Source organism: Balearica regulorum, chromosome 2, assembly GCF_011004875.1.
Source record: "Balearica regulorum gibbericeps isolate bBalReg1 chromosome 2, bBalReg1.pri, whole genome shotgun sequence".
NCBI classification, from domain to species: Eukaryota; Metazoa; Chordata; class Aves; order Gruiformes; family Gruidae; genus Balearica; species Balearica regulorum.
In genome coordinates this window covers 56087150-56114236 of record NC_046185.1, presented here as the reverse complement: position 1 = coordinate 56114236, position 27087 = coordinate 56087150, and the positions used below count along the sequence as shown (strand labels likewise).

General features: G+C 38.2%; 1 protein-coding gene across 10 annotated transcripts in view; it reads right to left on the bottom strand.

The window, feature by feature from the left end:
- The window catches only part of PTPRM (protein tyrosine phosphatase receptor type M), a 512931-nt gene that overhangs the window by 54476 nt on the left and 431368 nt on the right, over positions 1-27087 (bottom strand). For all 10 annotated transcript variants that reach the window (XM_075744400.1, XM_075744401.1, XM_075744406.1 and 7 more), the window contains 2 exons: positions 7861-7948; positions 1656-1732 (listed from right to left, as the gene is read on the bottom strand). In XM_075744400.1, coding sequence (XP_075600515.1) covers positions 1656-1732; positions 7861-7948 — 165 coding nt within the window. The remainder of the gene's footprint in view (positions 1-1655; positions 1733-7860; positions 7949-27087) is intronic.

Genomic DNA, 27087 nt, shown 5'->3' with positions numbered 1-27087 from the left:
TTTTATCCAAGAAAATTTCATAGTGTCTGTGACGGTGCCATTCCCTTATTAATATGTTTATTCTGACAACATGATGACTGTACTAATAATCGCATGCAAGAGTAAAACTACAGCTGCTTCTGTAGTTTAAAACCAAGCATTTCTAATGGAAACCTGACTAATGAGATTGTAAACAAAAAATGCTGTGTTTTGTGGTAGAGTTGTCTTTGGAAGATGTCTGCAGCATGAGGGAGAGAATTTTTTCTCTCACCCATCATTTCTCACCCATTGCTTCTTTTAGAGCCACATTCTCTCCATTCTCTTGCATTTCCATAAGCAAAAAAGGTTGCTATGCAGCTATCTTATCAGCATTTTAAATGAGACTGTATGGTCCAAATCCTTATTCCTCACAAGAGGCTTTTAATATTTAGAGTCATCTCTAAATCCACCACAAGAACATACCAGTAGTCTAAAATGAGAACAATCCTGAATGTTGGAGAAGGTGTGACAGTGAATGCAAATCTAGGTCCCCAACTCTTTCCTTTCATGACAGATTACTCCCTTCAGAGTTTAGTGAGACATCTAACTAAACATATTTCCATATGTGCCTTTACCTCTTGGTGACTGTGCTATTCTTTCAAACAGCAAGGGACTGAACAGAAATCTGAGCTTAACTTAATGGTTCTTGAACATGCTAATAAACAACAATAGAAGGAGGTATCTTCAGAAAGTTACACCTTCAGATTGTTACAACTGAAGTACCTGCTTTTCTTGTATCACTCTAGTTGCTTCAAACTCTTAGAAAAACATCTGTTACATTCCTGTTTCATATTAGTGATAAAATTTGAACTGCAGACTGTGACACCGTTTTTCAAAGATGCCACTGCTGAACAAGAAATCTGTAGCAGACACAGTTTCCTATGAAGCAACACTTGTTTTACTTAGTCTAACATCTAGCACTTCATGTAAATAATAAAATTATTATCTTTGCTATCCATAGATTTCTGGCTCTAGATAGTATTGACTTTCTAATGATTTTCAATTCTACTTTTGAGTTCATTCTTTCAACCCAAAACACCTTGTCTCTTAAAGAATTTATTCTAATGTAAAACATTAAGTTAACATGATGCAGAATGAACAAAGAAGCCACCTTCAATAATTAAACAGCCTACATATTTAATGAAATGTCTTGCTTGCATTAGAAGTACTGGTTAACAGCTGCAGAATATACTTTGAAGGCGACTTAAAAGTGCAGAGATGACAAGAGATTGCAAATCTCTGCATTAGGCATTACAGAGTTTTGTCACATTAATATGCAAACAGCTTTCTTTTAAATGTGGAATGATGCCAAGCTGTTGACAGAAAGTGAAAATAACATTTTGTTAGCCTATATAAGCACCAGCAGGCAAAGTAGCCATACAGTGTTGCTGGCAAGGTTTCAGTCTAGTGGCAGTTTGAGGAAACGACTCCTTTCATTTGCTTATTGACAAAACCTTTGAGGCTTTTTTTTCCCTTTAGTGTACACCTCGCTTCCAAAGATAGTACTTTCCAACAATGTTTAGCAGCTGATATTAGCTGTGATATCTATTACAAATTATGAATAACGTGCGAATAATAAGAGCTGCCTCTTTGACTGAACACAACATTAAGTTTGTTGACTACATCAGTATACGCACATCAATATAATTTCCATTGATGTAATCGGAACTTGTTTCTCCTTCAATGGGCTGCAATCTCACTCGAGAATGATCATCTGAAACGGGAACAATGGAGAGGAAAAAAGTAATTAAAGTCACATTCAGTAACAAAACCTTCATCAAAATACTATTTAAAGTCAAACTAAAACCTCAGTATTTGCCAGTTCATGCTTGTTTTGTTGTCCATGAAAATACTGTATCTACATTTAATCCTCATTTCAGTCATTCATAAGGCTTTCCAAACCCCCTCTGATTTTCATTTTGAATGTCTTAAATATTTCTAATGTGAAATCCACTGCAATTATGGTTTTTTTTGCCTTGACACTCCCCCTCTCCTTTTGTCAATAAAATAAACAACATTAAGTTTTCAAAGGTTTAGTCATTTGGAAATGCCTCTGCCAGTAGTCAAAATAAGCTGAAGTCATTCTACAAGACATACTGCCACCTCACAGCTTCTCAAGGAAGGGAGAAAGCAAAACTATGTAATAACAAAACCAAAGCAGTCAGTTAATGGCTTTGTTACTGAATTTTGCTGCACTGTGGCCATCTATATCTATCCAGGAATGTGCAAACACTTCCAACTCTATTTTCCAATTTCCAATCCAAAACACCATGGCATGAATTTGTTTCTTGTCAGCTGCCTCATTTTCTTTATGATACCACAGCAGTGATTAAAAAGTGCTAGAGGCTAGAACCTCCCCCCAAAACAATATCTATATGCTGGCAGGGGGCTTTTTCTTCTTTGAGACTTCATATGCTCCTCTGGATTCTCTTGGTTCAAAAGCAACCAAACACAATGGCTTTTCCAGAATGCTGCACAAGTTGTTGATAAAACAATTTGAGGGTATGATCTCAAGGATGGAGAGATGGTAAATAAAATAGCCACTTTACTGCTGCTTTGTTTACAAGTTACTCTTGCTAATGAGATACCTGTGTATTATTGTTTTTGAATGCTGCTTGATAGTTGAGCTAATATTACTTGAAGATAATGACAGACCTTCATGACTGTCATTTTGTTGTACATGAAACTTGCCACCCATGTTCCGAATAGCTACTTTTTTCAACTTTAAAAATCCGAAGAGATAGCAAATGAATGAAAGAACATGAAGTGGCTTAAAACCCCAACGTCATTATAAGGAGCATAATACTCGCTCACATTATTGGGGAGGAAAGAGAGGGCAAGTGATTCTTAAAATAGCATTGTTTTAGCATTACAAGTCAAGAGGTTTTCAAATGGCTGAGCAGGAAAGAAAGAGGCAAATTCTTTATTTCATCTTCTTTTAAGCTCCAAGTCACAGGGACTACAGATCTCAGAGCCTCATTTGTTTCCCTGGGATTCCCCTCGGAGAGAAAGGGCACAGTTGTAAACCAAATATAGTAAATCAGAATGAATTAAAATTCCAGGTCTAGGTTCCACACAGCTCTTATTTTGCTATTTTCTTGTGATTATTTCACCCAATAGCCTTCAGGAATGAGTTTTTCCAAATATGTTGGAATATTTAAATCAACTATGTTAATAAGGTCATCCTTTTCAGTCTCTTGATTCACTTTTCCAAGACTAAAAAATTATAGTGATGTGACTCTCCACTACATAACTCATACTGGTCTGACCCTACCAAGCTACGCTCAACCAAGTGCTGTGCTATTCTCTGCTTAATGAAACTATTTATTAGTTTCTTCAGAACAGAGGTTTGGCTCACAGGCTCTTAATCCTAAAAAATCCATCTTACTTAAGAAAGATACTACCTTAGGAACTTTTTAAGCTCCAGACATGGTTGCTGCTTTTAAAGTTTTGGGGCCTGATCCAACTTCTGCTGAACTCAGCAGACTTCAGAAGTCAAGCTTGCTTGGACTCATGGTATGTCTTCATCCACATTTTCATGATTTCCTGCATCATTGCCTTAAAAGCGTTCTCACCAGGACAACTCGGGCTAGTAAAGATCTCCGCTTTTATATTTCTTGAATTACTTAGGGCAGAATTCAGTTGTCTAAGCACAAGCATCCCATGCAACTTTATATACCCTGGGATATTCTGCCTAGCTTTCACCTGCCACTACAGAATAACACAAATCTCTCGTTTAGTGTGTCACATTTGTTGGTCCTGCACAAATGTCCTAGGTCACCTGAAATGGCATTACATGCCTACGTTTAGGCAACTGAATCCTGTCTTTGACGACTTGCACACCAGTGAGTTCCATACTGGGCAAACCAAGCTTAAATTTCCCATTAAGTAACATCTTAAAAATATAACTTCCTGTTATTTCTTTTAGAATGATCTATACAATTGAATAATATGCAGTGGTATCTTTTCTTTATTTTTCTTGTTATTTTATTTTCTTATTTTCCTCCATTCTTTCCTTGCAATAATTTTTTGCTTTGGATTGGGCAAAACTAGATAAGTTACTGCATAAATATATCCTCATATCAACTTTTTGCCCTGTTTTCTTCTCACATGCATCCTTTCTAGTACTGCATTCTCAGCTAAGTTTCTGGGAATTCTGGAGGTAATGGACTGTTCAATACCCATTCATTTGCAGTGGAGCTGGAGTGACTTCCTTCTTTTATTGCTTTGAAAACTCTAGTTAACCCTTTGCTGCATGGCAACACTTCTTAATTTGAAAAAATTCTTTAGTCAACAAAAAGAAATGTTACTGTGTCTATGCCTGCACTTATGTCAAGTAGATTTAAACTTAAGAGGTACACAAGCTATATATTCTTCCAATATGTATGTTGATTCTTAAATAGCCTCTAGATAAACTATCTAGATTTTTAGGGTAATTTTTGTCCTTTATAATTCAGCTGCTCTTGACAATTTTTCTAGCTTTTAAATACTCTCTTTTCCAGCTCATTGTTATTTCGATACCCCTCTATTAGGAGATCAAATTTAACTTTGCACTGATCACTTAAGCTTTCGGAATGAGTTATGTTAGAATCCATTTGTCTTTGTAGAAAATGGTAATAGATAATGAATATAAGCATTTTATTCTTGCTCCCCTCACGTTACCTACAACATGTATATGCCAGCCTGCAGACTGTGATCTCTAACAAGCCCCTTGAGTAGCTGTTTGATTAGCATGCCTAGCCAATGACCCTTTCTTGGGACGTGCCTTGCCGATTCTTTGCAACTCAAGCCTTTTACAAATGTCTCACCTAAAATCTTTAGCAGCTTTTAAAAGCTGTGATCAATATTCTCCTCTCATTTAGTCAATATTGAGTTAGGTAAAAATAAACACAGAACCCCTCCTATTCTGAAGTTACCTCAAGATCTCTCCTGAGGAAAACCCCATAGATTTTACCAAAATCCATGCATAACCCTATGCAATTAAGGCAGAAAAGGATCTTTTCTTAGGTAAAAAGAGATTCATTTAGCAGATTCACGTATGTGTTAGTTCCTAATGAGAAAACACAAAAAAAAGCTTTTTGTGTTCAGTAAAGAAGGAGCATGTTTCCTATGAGTGACTAGACTGTGATCAAGATTCAGCTTGCTGATGTTGTAGCCACTTTCATACAGTGGGTAGGGCACGCTTGTAGAAAATTAAACGCACATCACTTGGGTAATGTAAAGCATATTGCCATTTTGACAAGCTCCTGCAATGCTGGCCGCTTGGTGCTATTGTTTTAGTTCCCTCAGAGAACAATAATGACTACAAGCAATAATGTAACAGTAGTATCTTGGGGAAAATTTAAACAAAGAGGATAAATAGATGGAAAAAACCCTACATTAAATGCTTTGGAGAAAAAATATACTTTTCATTATAACCATGTGCCCATAGTCAGTGGCATCTGAACCATCGTATTTTTAAGTCTTTAAACATAGCATAAAAGGGCAATTCAGTAATATGCTTTTCAGCTAAAGCAAATACTTTATACAACTATTTGGGGAAAAGTTTCAAAAGTAAACTGCTAAAACTGTACTCTCAGACTCTGAGACAAGTGATCATTTATCCAGCAGAAAAACACATCAAATAATTAAACAGCTAACTACCCCATTTGCATACATGTATTTAACAGATGACAAACTGTGGGCAGTTTCAGCCTCTCTTTTAAGATACTGCCTTTAACTCTGATGGATTTTAATTTTAACTTGTGTTATCTGTGTTTTCACAGCCACATAAATAGGAAGTGTTATTGATAACAACTCCATCCAACTCTTTCCCTTTGCTAAATACTGAGGACATTAAAAGTAAATTGAGATCTAAATGATCTGAGTTATATTTGCCCTCTCAGAAAGCCTTCAGTATCACTTGTAATTGCCATTGATTTGTGTATCTAATATCTTTTACTTGTTTTCCCTTGGCTAGTCATCACTTCATTACCTCAGACATACGGCACTAGTAGTCTTTTGTTTTCTTCAACTAAAGGGTGTCAAAGTGTAAGGCGGTGCCTAATATGACATTAAAGAGGGGACTGACAACACTAAACCTGACGAAAAGAGAAGATCTATTGTCATAGGCTTGGATTGGAAATAAAATTTCATAAAGGAAGGATAAACATAAAACTTTTTGGCATTCTTATTTATGCCTTCAGTATTTTTACTTAAATGATATTAGTCATCTAATGTATTCCTCCATCCTCACAAAATAACAAGTATGTTACACATTAAAGATTGCTTGGAGGGAAACAAGCAAAACCACATCTAGCTGACTTATCTTCTTTTGCATATGCTCCAGCCCATCATGATATTCGCATTTTCCTAGAAGATTTAATTTCCTTTTTCAGTAAGTAGCACAGTATACACACAAACTACACAGCAATACTATCACGTCCATTCAAAATGATGTGGCAGATAGCATCTCTTGCTTAACTTGCCTCTGCCTCCACAAGCATTTCCTGTGGGCTCTCCTTCTCCTTCTGCAGCAAGTTACAGAGCTGTTTTCTCTTTGTAGACTGTCTCAGCCCAGCTGGGCCACAGTGATATAAGGGCCTAGTCATACCACCTACTGTAGGTCACTAAGTTAGAAGTTGGTCTCTCTAGACTCATCATGCAAGCACAGCAGAGAGGACCTCCTGAGGTGGGTATTCAGAAGTATTCAAATGGGTTCTGTTTCTGAAGCATTTCCCTAGAAGAGCTGTCCTTCTCTCTGTCAAGTCCATGTGGCTCACTGATGAGGAAACCTAGGTAGATCTGTGCCCAGACAAGCACGTAGACAAGGTGCTGAAGTTAGGCGGTGTAAATATGCACAACATACCCCTTCCACAGGTCTTCCAAATGTTCAGACAATTAGCACTGTTTATTCTTCTACGCTGTGCCCTGTACCTAGGGTTATCTGTGATTTCTAAACTCCAGCAGTATCATTAAATGATCCCTTCTTAAAGGCCATCGTTCATTTTCATGCTTACAAAACTTCTGACATGCTGTGACTGTTGCTTATTTCTCTGCTTATACCTGCTTCATGGTTATTTGTCTGGGAGAAACACGTATACTTCATATCTTAAACTTAGATTGGGAAGGAACAATCAGGGAAGGGATCATCACCTACATACACACTGGGAACTTGCCCTTTAAGTGCAACAACATCAGTGTGCAAATAATATAATTTTACTGAACTTGATGTATTTTCTGCCCCCATTTCATGTGCAGCATCTCTTGCCGCCACATTTTTGCAATCTCATAATCCCAGATTTAGGGGTCATTCACCAAAGCATGCTATCATCTCCTCAAGTTATTATATTATTAGTACATCTAATCCTTATCAAGCTTGGCATTTGTAAGTAAAATATAAAGATTCTGTTTTTTTCCTTAGGGTCTGTCTAGCATTAAGAGGGTAAGTCAGGATAGCTGTCACTGTTATTATGGAATATTTAAGCAGCAGTATTGTCCACTCCTACAGTATCCAGAACCCAATATCAAGGTACTGATGTGATCATGGGAACTCTCTCACTAAGCTGGCAGGAGCAGTTTGGGAGCTGTTAAGAACTGAGTATTGGTTAAAGGTGTCATCCTCCATTAGCCAGACGTTGATCACAGCATGGAAGGTATACAAAGGCTAGTTGAGAAATGCATTAAATCTGACAGTTTTCTCAAAAAAAAAAAAAAAAAAAAAGAGTAACATCTTCCCTCACTTTTATCTTCTTAATTAGAGAAGAGGAATATAAGGCTGATGTGAGCATGAGGCTGGTGGTCATTCTTATCCAATTCTGAAGGGAAGTTAACACAGTGCACAATTACGTTGTCAACACTTACATGCAATGATATTCCCGTATCTATTTTTCATTCTGTTCTCATCTTTCTTAGCTGAATCCCATGGTGCAGACTGTCCTTCAAAGAAACTCTAAAAAAGGAAAGAAAGCGACATTAAGAAAAGCATGCAGCAACAATTACCTTACAGATAAACCAAAGAGAAAGGCAAACGGTACTTGCAGGTATTGTTGTTAAAGTGTCATTTAACCAATTCTTTTACAGAGCAAAAATATGAGTCTCCTCTTTAAATGGTATTTATGCATAGCTCCAGATGTTATCTAAAATTTGACACAAGATTATTTGTATAATACCAAGAAGAATTATTTGCATGTGAGGTGCTACTAAACCTTTCCAAAGCTGCATGCTTGCAACACTGAGTCTTTCATTTGTGCTATCGAGATTCTCTGCATAGTTCTCATACGCACACATGAAGCTGAAGGAGCTTCATCATCAATGTTGGAGTTGCTCCAGTATTTGAGAACACAATTACACACTGTACTAACACATTTTATTTTTGACATATCCACAAGCTTCAGTTACTTCTTGGCAGACGACCTCCTGGATCTAAACATATAGGCATTTAAAAGAATTTGGATTCAACTAGCATGCATCTTTTTCTATAAACACAATTTATGATAGCACCAAGATGATTATTTTGTCAGAGGGAAAAAAAAATGATTTTGTGAAAGATATAATCTAATATTCACCCAAGCTCTGTGCTGTACTTAATAAATGTATAGTAAATAAGAAAGTTGAAGGTGCTAAAATATATTTTTACATTAATAAAACACATACGCTGCCAAAAAGGCAGTAAGCAAGTTGTTAGGTCCTATCTGTCCTATGCATTCTGTGGTCTAAAAGAGCATTTGCACAATTTCTTAATTTATGCACCGTATCTGTAAGCCATATAATGTAGATGAATTTCATCATATTGAAATATTAATCTTGCCATAAACCCCAGTGGAATTCTACTAGAACAGTGGCCAGTCTTAACTGATGTTTTGATCTTTTTACTAGAATGATCAGTAGGTTAAATCTCTTGATTTAAGAGGGACATAAACACACACGATTTACTTTTCTGGCAACAGAAGCCAAAAATGGCTAAGTCCCAAACTAAACAGGGAAAACCTCAGGAAATTTGTGTCTCTTGCAAGACCTCAACACATTCTGAGTGGTTTAAAATAGACAATGCCCATTAAATGGACTATCATTAGTGTCTTTTGCCCTCATAGTTGAAATGCATTGTTGTTCAAATCTCAATGATTTCCATTAGTAAAGAGCATAACAGTCAAAATAAACCCTTGATCTCTTGCTGAAGTCAATGGAACACAGGGGCATGCAGTGTCTAAAATGAGCTTTTCGTAAGTTCACTAGAGTGCTGTTTTCCAACCTATGATACGGAAACTCCGGGGAATCCATGGATTATTTCTAAAAAGTTGGTAAATAATAACTTAAGAAAAACAGAAGCCTTGCCGAAAGGCTTCAATTTGTTTGTCCTTCATCTCTCCACTCTTCCTTAGAAAATGTTTAAAGGTTTGCAAATTGAAATGATTAAAATCCACTAATATAAATAAGTTTCTCCTTAATCATGGGGTACCATCATTGGGTACAGCTCTGAGAAATGTAGATTCCTGCCAGGATAGAGAAGTGGAACCCTGCAAATCCTAAGATCATTTACAGCTTTGTGGCTGTTTGCCGAAAAGGCGCCAATCATTATCTGATTATATATCTGCTAACCATGTCTAAAGCAAGCAAGCCCTCCCACTCCAGAGCGCTCTCAACTGGATGGAAAGTACTTTTATAATAAACCAGATGGAACTGCATAAGGAATTACTCTCCACGGGCAAAGACCTATGTCTCAATATCTTGCAAAGTTCACACTTACTCTCAGTAAGAAGTGGATCATCACTGGATGATGAACAATTAAACACAGTTAAAAGCAAAACAGAGATGGAAATGTTCAGCAACAAAGCTCCAAAAGCAGAACAAACTAATCCTTCATCCAATCTAAAACTTGACCCATTATCTTCCCCAGGATTTTGCATTTCAGTCAGCTAGATAGACTACAGAGAATTCTAGTTTTCTTACAGTCCTTCTGCTAGAGACTAGTTCACAGAATTGATCCATAAGATATTACCCAGCAAGTGGTTTTGGGTTTAATTCACTAAGCATCACACGTGCTGTTACAGAGACAGTCCTGCTGATACACCTTCCAAGCTTACACCTTGAAATATGGAGGATGCAAATATACTCCTAGGGAATTCTCGCTTCTCCCTGTCCTGCTAATGAACTTTTAAAAAATTGCTTTAAACCGATCTATTAAAGTAAATCTCTGGAGACAACTGGGAAAGATTTGCACAGTACTGAATTCAGGGAAGATATACAATAGGCAATGTACTGGTTTGGGCAGCTCATCTGCTTCTCATCTCTTAATGCATGGGTTCAATTTCTCACACCTGTTTGGAACTTCTGAAAACAATGATAAGCTTAATGAACCTTACAGATAAAATAGCTCCTAATAATATATCTGCAACATAGATAATTCTGTTCTTTAGAATACATATATCTCAAACCTCACCCAATAACAAAAACCAGGAGACAGATTTACATTTGCAGCTACTGTATATGGACTTCATTTTCCTTATTAAAAATGTATTATAGAAAAAGAACTCCAGATATATATTTTTCTTTGGGGTTTTATCAATAGATTAGTGAATGAAATAAAACCTATCACATAGGGAAAATAGATGTAATTTATGTAGATCCATTTTTCCTTTTAATTCATTTTAGGATACACACAGGCATTTCAGTTAGTTAGAAATGTACAGAAAAGATAATTTGAAGGAAGGGGTATTACAGTGGAAAAGCATAAAAAGAAACAGTTATTGTAAAAGACAGCTGGAGTGTCATTTCCAAAATTCCCCATGTGCTGCCATTACACAAACCACAGCAGAATGATAATCCACAATGAATTTATAAGGAGAAATCCCATTTGTCCCACAAGGAAGGAACAGAGCAGATACCTCATAACAGATGATCTGTCAAGATCTTTCCTTACTTGTGAGAAATACATGTTTCATTACAGAATTTTTTTTAATGTCTTTCCTGACACATCACTCTCCAGGGAGACTGCTGCACAGCAGCCCACACATTATCTTAGTGGCTATTCGTTCTAACTCATCCTTAAATGTTTCTTAAAAATATGGACTATTAGGAAGAAATATGCCCCCAAACAGCTTCATTCTACTAAGTGTCTGGCAAGGGCAATGGAGAACCGAAAATGAGGCTAGGGCATTTCTCAAATCATTTAAAGTAAGTATTTCTTTAACTCAAATCACACAAAACCTTGGCTGCCCAGCCCCCATGTTCTACTTGAAAAACGAAACACTTTTCAAGCCAGCTGTTGTTACAGCAGACAGTATGTGATGTCAACTGTCATCCTGTTATTAGAAAATATTTCAATAATCAGGATAAAACAGTTTCTGAAAAAACCTGAATTATACAGAACTGCTGTAGATGCAACACGAGAATTGGTCAGTGTTGCAGCAGCAGGATCATCTTAGGATGAATGTGAAGCTTTTGCTTGCTTTAACTCAATGCTGCAGTGGTTTCCATTAAAAATTAAGTATTTGCCAAGGGCTAATTCACTGTGACCCTCAGACTAGAAAATAACTGCAATATCTCAAATGAGAGGGGGAGATAATCATTGCAAATACAGATTTTTTAAATTATTCCCTTTCCTCATTTAAAATTCATAAGATCAGAAAATAGTGGAAGGGACCTATATAAAAGTACAGTTTGAAGAGGCTGGAAGGTGGAGAATAGGGTGAGATCTTCAGGATGCAATTTGTACCTCTGTCATTTTTGGCAACACACTTTCCATCCTACGTTTTCATGCTTCCAATTAAGGATAGTAAAAATAATGCATCTTTGTAAGCATTTTAAGATCTACAAAGGTAAAGTGTTGAGTGGAATTACTATTTTTATTATTAATCCAAAGCCAAGCAGCAACTTTTTCAAAAAAATATTTCATAGTTGCTAGGTGACAACAATGTAGTCTCCTACAATGTCATTTACAAAATGCAAGCTCTCACAAGCAAAGAAATGAGAAGTTAAGGATATCATAAATCTTGCTCTGCCTGCTTAAGAAGCAAGAATATTATTCATAGGTACAAAGAAATGCATATTTCACTGTGAAACAATCTTAAGTTTGATCTGTGGATTTGTTTTTAAATGTATGACTCTTTATGATGTCTGATTTTCCTGATTGATCCTAAGTTTCTCCACTGGTAACATCCATTTTTCCATTCTTATTTCTAGATAACCAGATTAAGATGTGCTTTAGCAAAAGGAGTAATCATCTGACCTATTCAGTTATAAATGCCTCTGGATTTGTTTTTAAGCTACATGCAAAGACTTATGCATACTGTCTACTTTAGACCAGACCAGACAACTAACGGTGGTCCTAATGGAGGTCCTTGTCTAAACTCAATTAGCTATAGAAAAAAGTTATGTTTCTACCATAGGTCCTTTGAGTTGCCGCTAAATTAGATGCCTAAAATGCCCTGAACTGGATAGTGAAGATACATCACTAGTTTTACCTAAATATATCACTCTTTACTACTGCTGTGTTCACTTTATATGTGGAGATTACAGTTGGAAAAAAATGCATCCATTAAACTCTGAGTTAAGATCCCTGTGCATTAGACTCTCCTTTGTATTTACAAACCCTAGTAAATACATATTTTATTTTAAGCAAGTCCATAAATGTTTGGAGGACAAGGACCTTCAGGCTCATTTAATGAACAGTGCAATATTTATAAGTACAGTAAATCTGTCATTCATTGGTTTTTCTGTTTTAGAATCTGCAAAATATCTGGCATGTGAGGACGTTCTTGTTACTTAACAACATTAACTATTCTTTTAAACAGAAAATTGAAACAATCAGAATAAGTTTGTTGATAACTGAGTATTTAGATTGCTGAGAAATTAAGAAAGAAGAGTCATTGATAGTTACGTTAAAGAAATCTGCAGAGGTCCAAGCTATGAAACAACATTTTTTATCTTCTAGTCACTTTGAGGAAAGATTTTATCATTGAAAATGCATCACCTGCAAGTAATAGATCACCCCAACTGTTTGTGAGCAGTGGTAAATGATTTCACTGATGGCAGCCCACTGTATGCAAGCAGCTCTTCATAGTTCAATCATTGCTTTGGTCACTGAAAGCATTTGTGGATGACAGCGTGCCACTAGAGAATATATTCACCATCAGCTTTTTCTTCTCTGTCAGCTTCAATCACTGAGAATTATGTCCAGTTTTCAAATAATGGAATTTAAAAAAAACATTTTAGTATGCCTGCCCTTGAAAACTGTCTGTTGCAAGAGCCAATGTGAAAATCTATCTAATCAATGTAAACTGCCTTAAGCAGTTATAAAGCACTTATCAGTGTGTTACTGTGACCTAGGTCTGAACATGGAAGAAAAAAAAAACAATGGAGACTGTTGCAAATAGAACATATTGATGTTATTGCTGAAACTCCCTCGTTCCATTTGGAATTTTCTGGAAAAATTAGGCTGATAGTTTATATAAGGTTTTCTGAGTGTGAGATAAAAGGTGCAGATCAGTCTTAAAGCAGATACAGTTACAGTCCAACATACAGCAACTCTCTAATATTGTTCCTAATGCTCCTTTATGTGGTTGTGTCTCCTTGAACTGATGTTAAAAAAAAAAGGAAACATCCATTCATAAAGGCTTGCATAGCCAGAGGTAGGAAACAGAGTCTTTTCCTTCTCAGGTGCATTTAGGTTAGCCTACATTACACACAAGAAGAAGAGTATGAAAGCAGAAGTCCTTCTGGTCTTTTGGGACAGTAAACATCACAGTCACTGCCTACATTAAGTGTTGAAATGGAAAAGGAACCATTATCTCCTCCACTGACTAACTGCAGCATGACTTATCATTTGGATTTAAAAAAAAAAGACTAAAACCATGTGGTAAGACAAAATCTGGTACTAATTCTGTCATTGTATTAGTGTATTTTCTAATACATTTGTACTTTTAAAGTCACGGGCTTTGGTACTCCCTGGACAGCTGGCCAGTCTAGTCAAGCTACAGCTGCATAATAAAAACATATTAAAATGATTGAACTGCTTTGGTATCTTTAATGACATAGACACTTGTAGCAGTTAGCATGAGTTAGCTCTAGTTGACAACAGCATTAGCAAATGCACACGAAATTTAGTTAGCACTACAGGATAACAGTAGCTCAGTTATAAGAATAGAGAAGTAACGTAAGTGAAAATGACTTTTCAGTCACCATGGAAGTTGTGAAGAAGCTGAACACTTGCAGGAACAGCAGGTTGTGAGTGCCAGCCACGGTGAAAGCTAGATTTTAGGTGCCAAGTGCATTTGAACAAGATAATCAAGAATTAGATATCCTTTTCTACCCTGTCCTATATCTGACAGTGTCCAGGGTTGCTCGGGGAGAAGACCCAGAGGACAAGGGAGGAGGCCCCCTGAGTGACACTGCAGGAGAGCAATGGCATGGCTGGAACCACCACGCAGACCCACCTGACTTTTCTCCTGGACCGTGTCCTCTCTCCTGTAGAACAGGGAAGTCATGCAATTTCTAAAATTGCTCTCAATGGATTGAGAACTGCTCTGAGGAGAAGGACTTGGGGGTGTTGGTTGATGAAAAGGTCAACATCAGTAGACAATGTGCGCTTGCAGCCCAGAAAGCCAACCGTATCCTGGGCTGCATCAAAAGAAATGTGACCAGCAGGTTGAGGGAGGCAATTCTCCCCATCTACTCTGCTCTTGTGAGACCCCACCTGGAGTACTACATCCAGCTCTGGGGCCCCCAACATAAGAAGGACATGGAGCTGGTTGGAGCGAGTCCAGAGGAGGGCCATGAAGCTGATCAGAGGGCTGGAGCACCTCTCCTATGAAGACACGCTGAGAGAGTTGGGGCTGTTCAGCCTGGAGAAGAGAAGGCTCCAGGGAGACCTTATAGCAGCCTTCCGGTACCTGAAGGGGCCTACAGGAAAGCTGGTGAGGGACTGTCTACAAGGGCATGGAGTGATAGGACAAGGGGTAATGGCCTTAGACTGAAAGAGGGCAGATTTAGACTAGATGTTAGAAAGAAGCTCTTCATGATGAGGCTGGTGAGGCACTGAGAGAGGTTGCCCAGAGCACTTCCCTGGAAGTGTTTAAGACCAGGTTGGATGAGGCTTTGGGCAACGTGGTCTAGCGGAGGGTGTCCCTGCCCATGGCAGGGGGCTTGGAACTAGATGGTCTTTGAGGTCCCTTCCAACCCAAACCACTCTCTGATTCAATGATTCTATGATATATCTGTGATTGAAATATTTTGGTAGCTGAGTACATTTAGTCTCCAATGACCAATTGTCATTTGGTCTTAAACTATGACAATACTGCAGAAGACTGTCATGGAGTACTTCTATAATAACTAACAATTACTTTCCATATAATTTTTAAACCAACCTATTTATGAGATCTATTGATGTAATTTCTTATCTTGGTATCTAACACTGCCACACCTGAAGTTCACTTGTAAGATTCAACAGCAGGAACAAAAATCTTTATAGATGCTGTGGAATGATCTAAAAATTTGATAGATAATCTAGTTTCTATAAGCTTTCAGAGCCATTTCCATTCTACCTACTTAAGTTTTTAAAACTCCATTACTTTAATTCCTTTAAAATTCTTTAAGACTTCTGTGTCATGAAAGATTTTAGAAATATGGTGAAATGTGAATTAGTAAGAGGACTGCAATAGAACATACAATTAAAATTCTAATTTAGAAACTTATTCCCTGGCATATTAGATAGCAATAACTTAACCTCATTAATCTTCCTGATTTATCTCCAGCAGAAAAATATAGTATGTTGATGGGATTTTATGATCCTTTTTTTTAATAGAAAGGACCCTCTGGGTGTAATATGCACCCTTGCACTGTAACTAATGTGCAAGATATATTATTTTTAACTTGTGTGTTAAAAAAATTAAAGTTGGTCTCAAGCAGTGCTTACTTCCTCTCATGAAAACAGATTTCCTCCTTTTGGAGGATTTAACGAATAGTTTTGATGAACAGCATGTGGGATTTTTATATCTCTCTATTCCTCCACCACTTTTATTTTAATACAATATGTAATTAAAAGTTTTGTTCACAACTATCATACCTTGTACATTTTCAAGAAGATAGTGAACTCAAGCAACACTCATGCATGAACACAGGCTACACTGAATACCAACTACTTCTGTGCTTTGATAGGAAACCTCTTCTGGGGAAATACAGATGGACATTGATCACCACATAGGCACTACTGATCCTTTTGTGAACAAAATTATCCGCTTCATTATTCAGTAAGTCTGCTATCTCCGTGCTTCCTCTCTACATTGTTCCAAAGGATGTAATTACACATGTTAATTGCACACTACATGAGTGAAAGATGGTGCAGGGTTATTTCTTAATGAGAAGTCCTACTTGCCAAGACACAGGTATTTACACAAAAGGAGCAGGACTCAAGGTTACATTGGAACACTGTGGAGTTTTCTTTTTTTTTCGGTTTCCAATTTTTAATCGAGAAACTCTTTCTTAAGTGCCTTTCTGCCAAGCAAAACATTCCTTCCACAACACTACTTACAACTCAGAAACATATCACTCCTAGATTTACTCTGCAGAACTCAGAATGTTAGCAGGCAGGTGGATTCTACAAAGTGTTTTTAGGTACCTTAGAGCTTTGAGAATATTATTTTGGATCTTTTTGTGCACTTTAATTTTTAATTCAAAAAACTAATAGAAGATTTAAATATTTCTTCTGAGTCTAGCCCATTTTTCCTCCTAAAGATTAGCACTTTGATATTTGATTTACTTCACAAATAATAAAAGCTTGCCCCAGGGAATGGTTTCAAAGAGCTAATGAAATGTTATTAAAGCAGAGCATAAAGATACCATGTGCTATGAAAAAACTAGGCAAGAACTACGAATTTTTTTCTTCCTAAAGTAAAGAGAAAAGTTTGCACCTGGTTTAAAATATAACAAGAGATAAAAAAAGGAAAAAAAAAAGGAAAAAAAATAAATGAAAATGAAAAATACAGAGAAAGAGAGAAAGAGAGAGAGAAAAAGAGAGAGAAAAAGAGAAAGAGATAGAGAAGGGAGAAGAAGAAAAGAAAAATTTTTAAGTCATCAGAAGAAAAACAAGTAGTAAGCTTTGTGTTGTAGTCATTATAACTTTCTGTTCACTCATGTTTTATGTAGTGATTGATGAGAGCTACTCCACTCATTTCCTACATATGCTACGTAATGCACAAAACAAGGCTTCAGGATTCCAAGAAACTCTCTCTGAAGTAAGTGGGAAATACTTACTTTCCATGGCAAAATACTTTCCGTGATTTGATTGACACTGTAGGCCAGGACACTACTCTTTGAGCAACTATATGAGTTGAAGAGGTACTATTTATTTAATACCTGTGCTTTTCTGTCATCTGCTTGCTGAAGATTATTTCTAATAAAAGGTGATCAACATTGAACTGGTAGACATATATGCTGATAAGAAAGCTGGTTTCTGACACATTTCTAGTTAATCCAGTAATATTTTTGCCTGATTTTATCTGAATAAATCACTGTAATTGAGACAGTGTGCTGAGCTCAGAATTCACAAGAACTGCCTGACTCTTTAAATTATCAGCTGACCCAAGCCTAGAAAACCTGATAACATCTTCAAATCCCCTGTAAAGACAAACTGTTTCTGATTTAGAACTACACAATTTGGAAAAACCTTGAATGTAATAAAATTCCCCGAAGCAGAAGAAAACAGCATGTGGAGAAACAAAACAAAAGCAAACAAATGTTGAATTTGAAAAGTGAACAAAACTTTCATCCAAGTTGTAATGTATACACAGCTGATCTAACCTTTCAGGAGTGATAAAGCACCCCTCAGATTCTGCTCACTAAGTGTGCCCCAAGGGTTTTCCTGAGTGTATCTAGGTCACTCCAGTTAATATAGTTTGGATAGAAGATAAGAAACAAAGCTCACATAATAAGATTTTAATTCTGCTACAGGGCGACACTGACATCATATTAAACTACAAGATAAAAGACAGAATACACTGGTGCGCACAGATGGAGCACAAACATTTTGCACACTGTTGTTTTTCTTAGGGGATAAGATAGTACTTTCAAGGGAAGTAAGAGTAGTTGGGTAGGCTAAAAAAGATAAGGGTCTACTTGCAGTGCCCTTTTAAAAAAAGAATAGCACTTCATTGTGCTGGTTCATTACATTTTTTGATCTTCACAGGAAACTTTGGTGCCTGGATGTCTGCTTTGCAAATACACTATTTGCTAGCATATATAAAGGTAATTATTCATTCCTCTAGGCTTGACTTGTAGCCCAACATTTTCCTTGTTCTAAAGAAAAAGATCTCCTTCTATCTAAAGCTACGTGTCTACTTTCCGCTTTTCCTGGCTGGCATCCAGTCCCTGCGCCTGTTGTTTGCTACACTGTTCTGCTCAGGGGGGAGCAGGAATGGGTCACAGTAGAGCTGCTGAGTGCTTCCACAGCGATGGGAGCTCCTGCTACTTCACCGTTCAAACTCCTGGCTCCGGCTTTTTAAAGTTATGTTGCCTTTTCCCAGACATCCCTCTGCAGGCTCTCACTCTGTGGTTGCTTCCTGCCAATCATCTTCCTTTTGGACAACTGCACACTTACTGGAAAGGAGTGGGTGGGTAAAATTTGAAAAAAATGCTGTTGGTCTTAAATGATTCCACGCCTCTCTGAGAAACTATTGAAAGAATAATACAGAGTATTTAAGAGCATATAATCAGCATAAAAATAGTAGCGGTAGTAATGGGATTGACAATGATGACAAGTGTTGCTGTCAATTGTTAACCTAATCATTTTTAGCAAGCTCACTGCATACTGACAGACAGCAGCGCTTCAATGCAGCCCCAAGACTACTCGTTAGAACGAAGAGTGTCTGGTTAAGCGCACTAATGAATAGTAACAGCTCACCAACCTGAATTGTCCTATTTTGATGTTTGAAATGTCTAAACAGCACTTTAGAATTCCAAGAGAGGTATCCCTGCAGCAATTTATCAACCAGTCTTAAACCCAGACAGTTCATTCAAATATATAATACATGGGATCACAGGCTACTCAAATGACCCAGACTTAGCTAATGGATAAACTGAATTGGAAGTACTCTGGGCTAACAATGAGGGAGGGGCAAAAGGGGTTGCTGACCCTAAAGGCTGTCACTCAAGGATCACTTCTGCATCATTAAGCTAACATCAGCTATGCAGTATCAGTATTTTGTCAATGGAGAAGTACAAACATACCATACATAACTGACAGTTTCACCATGGCAGCTGTCCATAGGGTAGATGTCAAGAGGAAGGGGCCAGACTCTTTTCAGTGGTGCCCAGTGACAGGACAAAGGGCAATGGGCACAAACTGGAACACAGGAAGTTCCATCTCAACTTTAGAAAAAAACTTCTTCACTCTGAGGGTGACCGAGCACTGGCACAGCCTGCCCAGACAAGTTGTGGAGTCTCCTTCTCTGGAGATATTGAAAACCTGCCTGGACACAATCCTGTGCAACCTGCTCTAGGTGATCCTGCTCTAGCAGGGAGGTTGGACTAGATGATCTCTAGAAGTCCCCTCCAACCCCTACCAATCTGTGAATCTGTAAATCTGTGAATGTACAAGTAAGAGCACAATTTAGCAAACTAACAAACCAAACGTAATATTCACAGAAAACAGCCCCCCCCCAAAAAAAAGGGAAGAAAAGTGTCCATGTTTGACAGAACAGTCTTTTTCCCAAAGGACAATACAGTGAGGACATGAAGATGAGTTGTTTGTGGGGTAAGGGAGCTAACTTAACAGTTAAAAAGTCCATGTAACACAAATGGATTATGAAATAAGAGACTTAAACAAATAAAGGGTTAGTCATGAGATAAAATAGTGCAAAATATTGTTTACATTCACAGCTGTAAGAATAGAAAAGGAATAATCATAGTTCTGCACTTAGATCCCACCTATGACCTTACTCTGTACTCTGGATTATTTCCTGATGTGCAGGACCCTTGTGAACATGTCACCTAGCTCCTCTTTTGTTCAGATTCTGATTTGCTGAGTATCAAAACAATTCTTCAGTAATGAAGATTGAGGTTTAATGACTTGATGTATAATTTTGTTTTTTGCAATCTGCTTCTTCATTTTCTCTTTTGCATAAACTGAGGAAAATACAGCAATTTATCAGCTCTCCGTGGACATTTCAAGATTTATATACATTGCAGCTCTACGTTTTTATTCTACATTTCCTTTCATTAGAACACTGCACTCAAGCTAGATTAATTGAGGCAAGCCAACATTATAAAAGCTCTGTTGAATAGCAGCAGATGCTTTTATTCTCTGCATCCCTCCATAAAACAAAACTTTAAAAAATTTGAGTCTCTATATAAATATTTCCCTTACAAGACAATACAAAGATTCCAGGCATCTGTCTCTCATTAAGCCAATTACTAGTTGTTTAAAATAATCCAATAAAGTCCATATTTATCAGATTTCTTATTAGTAAAAGTATTGTTAGACTCTATATGCCAAATTATGCCAGGAGAACCAGAGAAAATTATGAAGAGTGAGCTAGACGGACAAGAGGAACTTGGCACGGAGGTGTTCCAGTCCCAACACTCGGTGGAAGTTCCAACTTTGTGACAAACACCCACTTAAACAGCAGGAGAAGACTTAGTGCTATGAGATTCAGAGACGTCAGCTCAGTAGGGACTAGACTTCCAGCTGATGCATTACGGAGGACATATACTAGGGACTACACAGCTGGAGTGCTAGGGAGGTCAATACTGGGTCCTATCTCGTTTAACAGGCTCATTAATGACCTGGATGATGGGGCAGACTGCACCCTCGGAAAGTCTGTGACAACACCAAACTGGCAGGACTGACTGATGTGCCAGAAGGTTGTGCTGCCATCCAGAGGGACCTCAACAGGCTGAAGAAATGGGCTGACAGGAACCTCATGAAGTTCAAGAAGAAGTGCAAACTCCTTTACCTGGGAAGGGAACAACCCCATGCACCAGTACATGCTGAGGTCTGACTGGCTGGAAAACAGCTTTGCAGAAAAGGACCTGGGGGTCCTGGTGGACACCAAGTTGACCATGAGTCAGCTATGTGCCCTCACAGCAAAGAAGGCCAATGGTATCCTGGGCTGCATTAGGAGGAGTGCTGCCAGCAGGTCAAGGGAGATGATCCTGCTCCTCTGCTCAGCACTGGTGAGGCCACAGCTGCAGTGCTGGGTTCAGTTCTGGTCTCCCCAGTACAAGAGAGACATGGACATACTGGAGAGAGTCCAATGGAGGGCCAGGAAGACGATGAAGGGACTGGAGCACCTCTCCTGTGAGGAAAGGCTGACAGAGCTGGTACTGCTCAGCTTGAAGACAAGGCTCAGGGGGATCTTATCCCTGTATAGAAATACCTGAAGGGAGGGTGCAAATAAGATGGAGCCAGGCTCTTTTCAGAGGTGCCCAGTGACAGGACTAGGAGCAATGGGCACAACCTGAAACACAGGAGGTTCCTTCTGAACATCAGCAAACACTTTTTCACTGTGAGGGTCACTGAGCACTGGCACAGGATTCCCAGGGAGGTTGCGGAGCCTCTTACCTTGGAGATATTCAGAAGCCATCTGGACATGGTCCTGGGCAACTGGTTCTGGGTGGTGCTGCTTGAGCAGGGGGCATGGAACCAGATGACCTACAGAGGGCTCTTCCAACCTCCACTATTCTGTGATGCTGTGACATAGGTCTTGGAAAAATCCCTTAGGGACACCAGTATTAAACTTGGGGCAGTAGGGGAGAATCTGTTTCTACTGAGAACTCTCAGAAACAGGTACTTATTCTAGAATTGCATATTATGTCCCAATTTCTTTTAATATTGGATACAGGAGTCATTTGAATGCAGACTGTGGTACTGAAATTTAACCTGACAGCTTAGTGATTATGACACCTTCCTGATACTAGCAATTTGCTGGACATGGGACATGGTATTCTTTAAAATTAGGTTTCAGCCCAAATTGCATCGAAACTAGAAATGTCCTGAAATTACCTAACTTAAGTTACAGCAAAAGAGTTGTCTTCCAAAACCAAATAGGCTCCTGGGACACTGGGATGGTTAAAAATAGTCAAGTTAGTAAAAGATAGTCAGATACTAAAAGACAGTAAAACTGATTCAGGCTCAGTGAACCTTAAACTCTGGTTTTCTCCCACACTGCTAACAACATTTAAAGTTCCAGGGGAAACCTTTTAGTAGCTGTAAACTGCCTGGATTTAGTGCAAATCTGTCAGTGTAACATGGTGGTCCTGTGTCCCACTCTGGCTCCCTACCTAGCCCTAAGCCAACCTCTGTAAGCTTAATCTTAGTTTCATAAGAATATATTTAAAAGTATATCTGGGACAATATCCCGCAAAATGTATGGTTTGCTTTTTTTCATATTAGGTAGCTGAATTTGGAAGTTATCATTCTTGGTAACTTCACTGCTGTCATCCAAACTTGCCATATCAGTTAAAATACAAATACTTGATCTGATACCAGATCAAACTTGCATTTTGCCATAAACAAAGATAACTTTTCTGTTTTTCATTAGAAGATGCTGAAACTTTTCCAGGCATAGGCAGAACTGTATGGTGAATGGAATACTTAATTTCTTTATGCACATGCATTTTCAGCATTTTAAAATGTGGTGTCTATTAGTGGCATTAAAAATAGTACTTTCTATAGTTTTGGTTTTTTTTCTTTTTCCTCGTGGAAATAGAGAGGAAACCAATCTTTTTTTTTATTATTTGCTACTAAGCTTGAGCACTCCAACACACTGCTCCTCCACGCTAAAACAGTCATATGAGTAGCACCATTCAAATCTTTCATGACACCAAAAAAATCCTGTTATTATTAAACTTCTAGATTAGTCAGTCAGGTTCCTAGGGACTCTAGTACTTGCTGTTCTGCAAAATTGGGGAAATAGGACACATGAACAGGTGACCTTTTCCTCCCTCAATCCCAGAGACACAGAATCTCTACCCTACTATACTCCCACAGCTGCTTCCACACCCGGCCCCCCCAGTCAGCAGATCTTCTCCACTGTTTTTCTGGGGAAGAAAGAAGAGTGCTGCTAGCTGAAAGGATTAAAGTGGGAATGTAGTCCACCTCTCGCTCCCCACTCTTCCCGGTGTTAGGGAGGAGGATCCCCCCCCCCCCCCCCCCACACACACACTGTCCTGCCTGCTGCACTCAGGAGAAGAAGGTGGCAATGGCAGAACTGGGATGAGAGATGCAGGGTCGGTCTGGGCTGGACCAAGTAGGGAAACACAAAAATTGTAGCATACCTTACATATTGTTCAGCATCACCTCCACTGAAGGCAGAATCACTCTTCCACACTATCCCCATGCTTTCAAATACTCCTGCAACAGCTATGTGACCGTAAATGTTTTCACCTTACCGTCCTGTGGCAGTCAGCTGGTGAGTAATGAGGTCCCCACATCTAGGAGGGGATGTAGTGAAACGTAAAGATTTATCTGTGGGGAAGGTTCCTGGTATCGGAGGGAGCACTTCTGGGAAATGAGTGTAAATATTGACTAAGCACAAGCAGACCTCTGTGTCAGTATGTAGCTAGACAAAAGTTTTGTACTTTCACTCATTTCTTGGCCCTTGAACAGGGCTATTTTAAAAAGGTCCAACCTGATCCCTTATAAGGTATTTAAGGTAAAATTCCACTGTAGCATACTTGAGCTCAAAGAGAACATACTCCTAGTTATGTCAACAAGAAAGACATTTGCTTCCCAACTAGGCTGTCCTTCTACTTCAACAATGTTTAAAAATCGATTGATGGCAGAATCATAGTGTTTTGAAAAAATGTCACAAAAAATAACAAACACATAGTCTCAGTAACAAGAAAAAAAAAGCAATCCACAAAATAGTTAAACTTCATAGAAGCCCTAAATGCTGCAGATAGCATGGCCTTTTTTAGCTTGCTTTGTGTGCCAGAGATACATGCGCTTCGTAAATATAAGTAAAATAAACACAAATGCTGTGCAAAGAACTGACAAATGGAGGGAAAATATGTCAATCTCTAACCAGATCTACAATTAAACATATAAAAAGCGTGAGCAATTTATGTGATTTTCCTTGGATTCAAACAGTTTTGTATGTTCTAGCTACTGTCGGTTCTATAGACTTGATTCACAATGCAACCATCAAAACGTAAAATTCAAGCTGGTGATGTTATAAAAGAAGAGACAATTAAAAAGTCAGTGGTAAAATTGAAGTGTGTATAAAACTACCAGGAAAGCAACAAGACACCAAATTTGCTCAGATTTGAAATGTTTTCCCCAGTGCAAAACCAAAGCAAATGCTTTGGTCTGGTTTGGAAGCTCAACCTGTTCAATTTCAAAATTCATATAACTGTCCCCTTTTTGCTCTCCAAAAGGCAAGAAGTGGTTTACTGCCCACACTAGGAGATTAATTCCACCACCTCTATGCACTGTACGTAACACTACTCTCTTAAAAAGGCCTAATTAATGTAAACAAGATTCTTTGCAGAATAAAGCAGTGCTCAGAATAAAGGCTCAAGGATTAGGCTTTCGCATAGCAGCTATATGCATTTTAAATAAAAACATTTTACAACTGAATTTCTATTTCTTTTCTTCTCTTTCCCTTCACAGCATCATTATCCTGCATTTCACAGTCCAACAGCAAGACAGTGGACCAGCAGAACATATACTGAAGTGAAAGAACTAGAAAAGACCAAGGATGCTAGCTAACTTAAAGAGCTCTTTGTGTTCTTTATAAACTAATGTTAGTTCTATAAAATTGACTACCAGTAGGTAAAAAAAAATAAATTTAAAATTACCATTTTGCATCACATTGTTGGCTTTGTACATACAGAAGTATTGATTTATTTTCTTCTTTATGTGTGTTAACAGCCATACTGGGTCAAACCAGAGGTCTGTACAACCCATTATTTTTTCTGCAACAGTACTAGTAGCAGGTGTTTACAAAAAAGTATGAAAAACAGAGCAAATAGAGAGTGACTCTTTCCCCAGCATACCCTCTTAGCTTCTAGCAATCAATGGCTTTCCTGAGCAATCTCTTCCTCAGCCAGAGACTGCACACAGCCATTGTGTTTAATAATAAATTTGTCTAGCCCATTTTTGAACCCATTTATAATTTTGGCTTCACAGCATCTTGAGGCAATGAGCTCCACGATGTAATTATGTGCTATGTGAAAAATATTTCCTTTTGTTCACTTTAAACCTGCTGCTTAATAGCTTTGTTGGGTGCTCCCGATTCCCTATATTATAAAGAATAATGAATAATTGTTGTTAGCATTGCAGAAGTAACACTGATCTCTGGCACAGCTCAGAATATCCTAAGGGGGTATTACAGCAGCCAGGAATGAGTGATATTTCACTGTCCTGGAAACAAGGTAGAAACTTAGTACTGGAGCTGATAAAGTGGCTCTGTGCCACTTTAAGGATTTCCTTCCTCATGGAATCTTTGCATAGTTTATTATGCCAACCTTCCAGAAGCTGCGTACAGCAGTGTTACACAGAGCACAAAAGCTGAAGTATGAATGGGTGAATGAGCAAAACTACAAACTGAAAATGCAGAGGTTTAATGTAGTTATTTGTCCAACTTGACCAGAGACACCAATGACAAATAGAAACAGGAGCAGATAAAAATCAAGGCTAAGTGAACAAAAGCTCAGCTGATACCGCAACCTCATGCAGAGGACAATGTTCTGAAACACTCTTCAAGCAAACAATACACTAAAGCGTTTTGGCAATGAATAATGGTTGACAGCACTTGGAAGAGCAATACCGGTATCAGAAAAGACTGAAGGACTGTTGTATGCAGTCTTTCTCAAGATTAAAAAGCATAAGTCTCAACTTGACAGTCATGCTTAGATTCAGAGGATCTTGGAAGGACATGAAAATCTAAAAAGAGCTTTGCACTATAAGCTTTTCCCCATCTATTTAAGTCACCTCGTTTGTTTCCTAACAAACGAGATGTGGGGTTGGATGTGGCTGCTGTTCTTTCCAGTGTAGAGGATATAGGATCTGAGCTACCTTTTCAACATTTGTTATGGCATATTGGAATTTTGTTGCTTTGTCATCATTCTTGGTAAGGAAAAGTATGTAGATCGCTCATGTGCAGGTATTTACTGTAAAAATCTGAATGGTAATATTTTTTCACATCAAAACTCTAAGCTCTGTGATACAGCCAAATATTTAAACATCAAAGGCAAAGTATTCCTATTGCCTTCACCCAGATTAATCACACACTAAAACTTCACGCTTATTTCAGGAACCAACACTGCACACTGCATGGAAGCTTCCATCATCCCAAAGCACTAGCAGGCACTACATTCAGAAGGGAATCCTGTCACTGTTTGGGTACGACAGAGATAAACCCCCACCATTTCACTAAAAAGAGGACAGCTTACACCCCCTTTACTGCAGGCTACCTTTGTTAGCAGAAGGCAGCCACAGCTACGTCTGCTGAGAACAGCCCCAGCCTGTGCATCATGGAAGGTCCTCACTTCTTTTATCTGCCTTTGACGTGTAGTCTAAGAGTGGAGATAGCCTGTCTCTTAGAGACTCAGACCTCTCTCTTGTAGATAAAAGAGCTTCTTTTCTGTTATATATTAAAAGCAGTTATTATTGCACAGGCAAGTACCTGAAAGCTAGATGAGCTCAGCTGGTACATGCATTTTAACCTTACATAAACAAATGCTACATATTTTTTTCCACAGACCAAGGCAGAGCACTGTCAGTCATGAAATTTTTTAAGATCTTAAGGGGAAGAAACTGCACCATTTTGGTGGACAGATATTCAAGCTTTGTCACCATTACATGAACATGTCAAAACCATTATGTGTCTGATGCACCTGGTGTTCCTTCCATGATGTAAGTGAATGGTAAAATGTAAAACAGGAAAGAATGTATATTAAAAACAACTTTAAAACAGTCCCTTACATCCCTTTAAAACCAACTGGACTTAAACACATGCTTAAGGTCTTCCCTGCCTTGGACTCCAAATCATGCTGTAAGCCTAAACCTTTCAGCTCTTGTGAGTGGATTTATGGCAAGTGACTCCACTCTGCTTTCTGTCCTGTGAAGAAGTGTCAATATTATGAATTTTCATC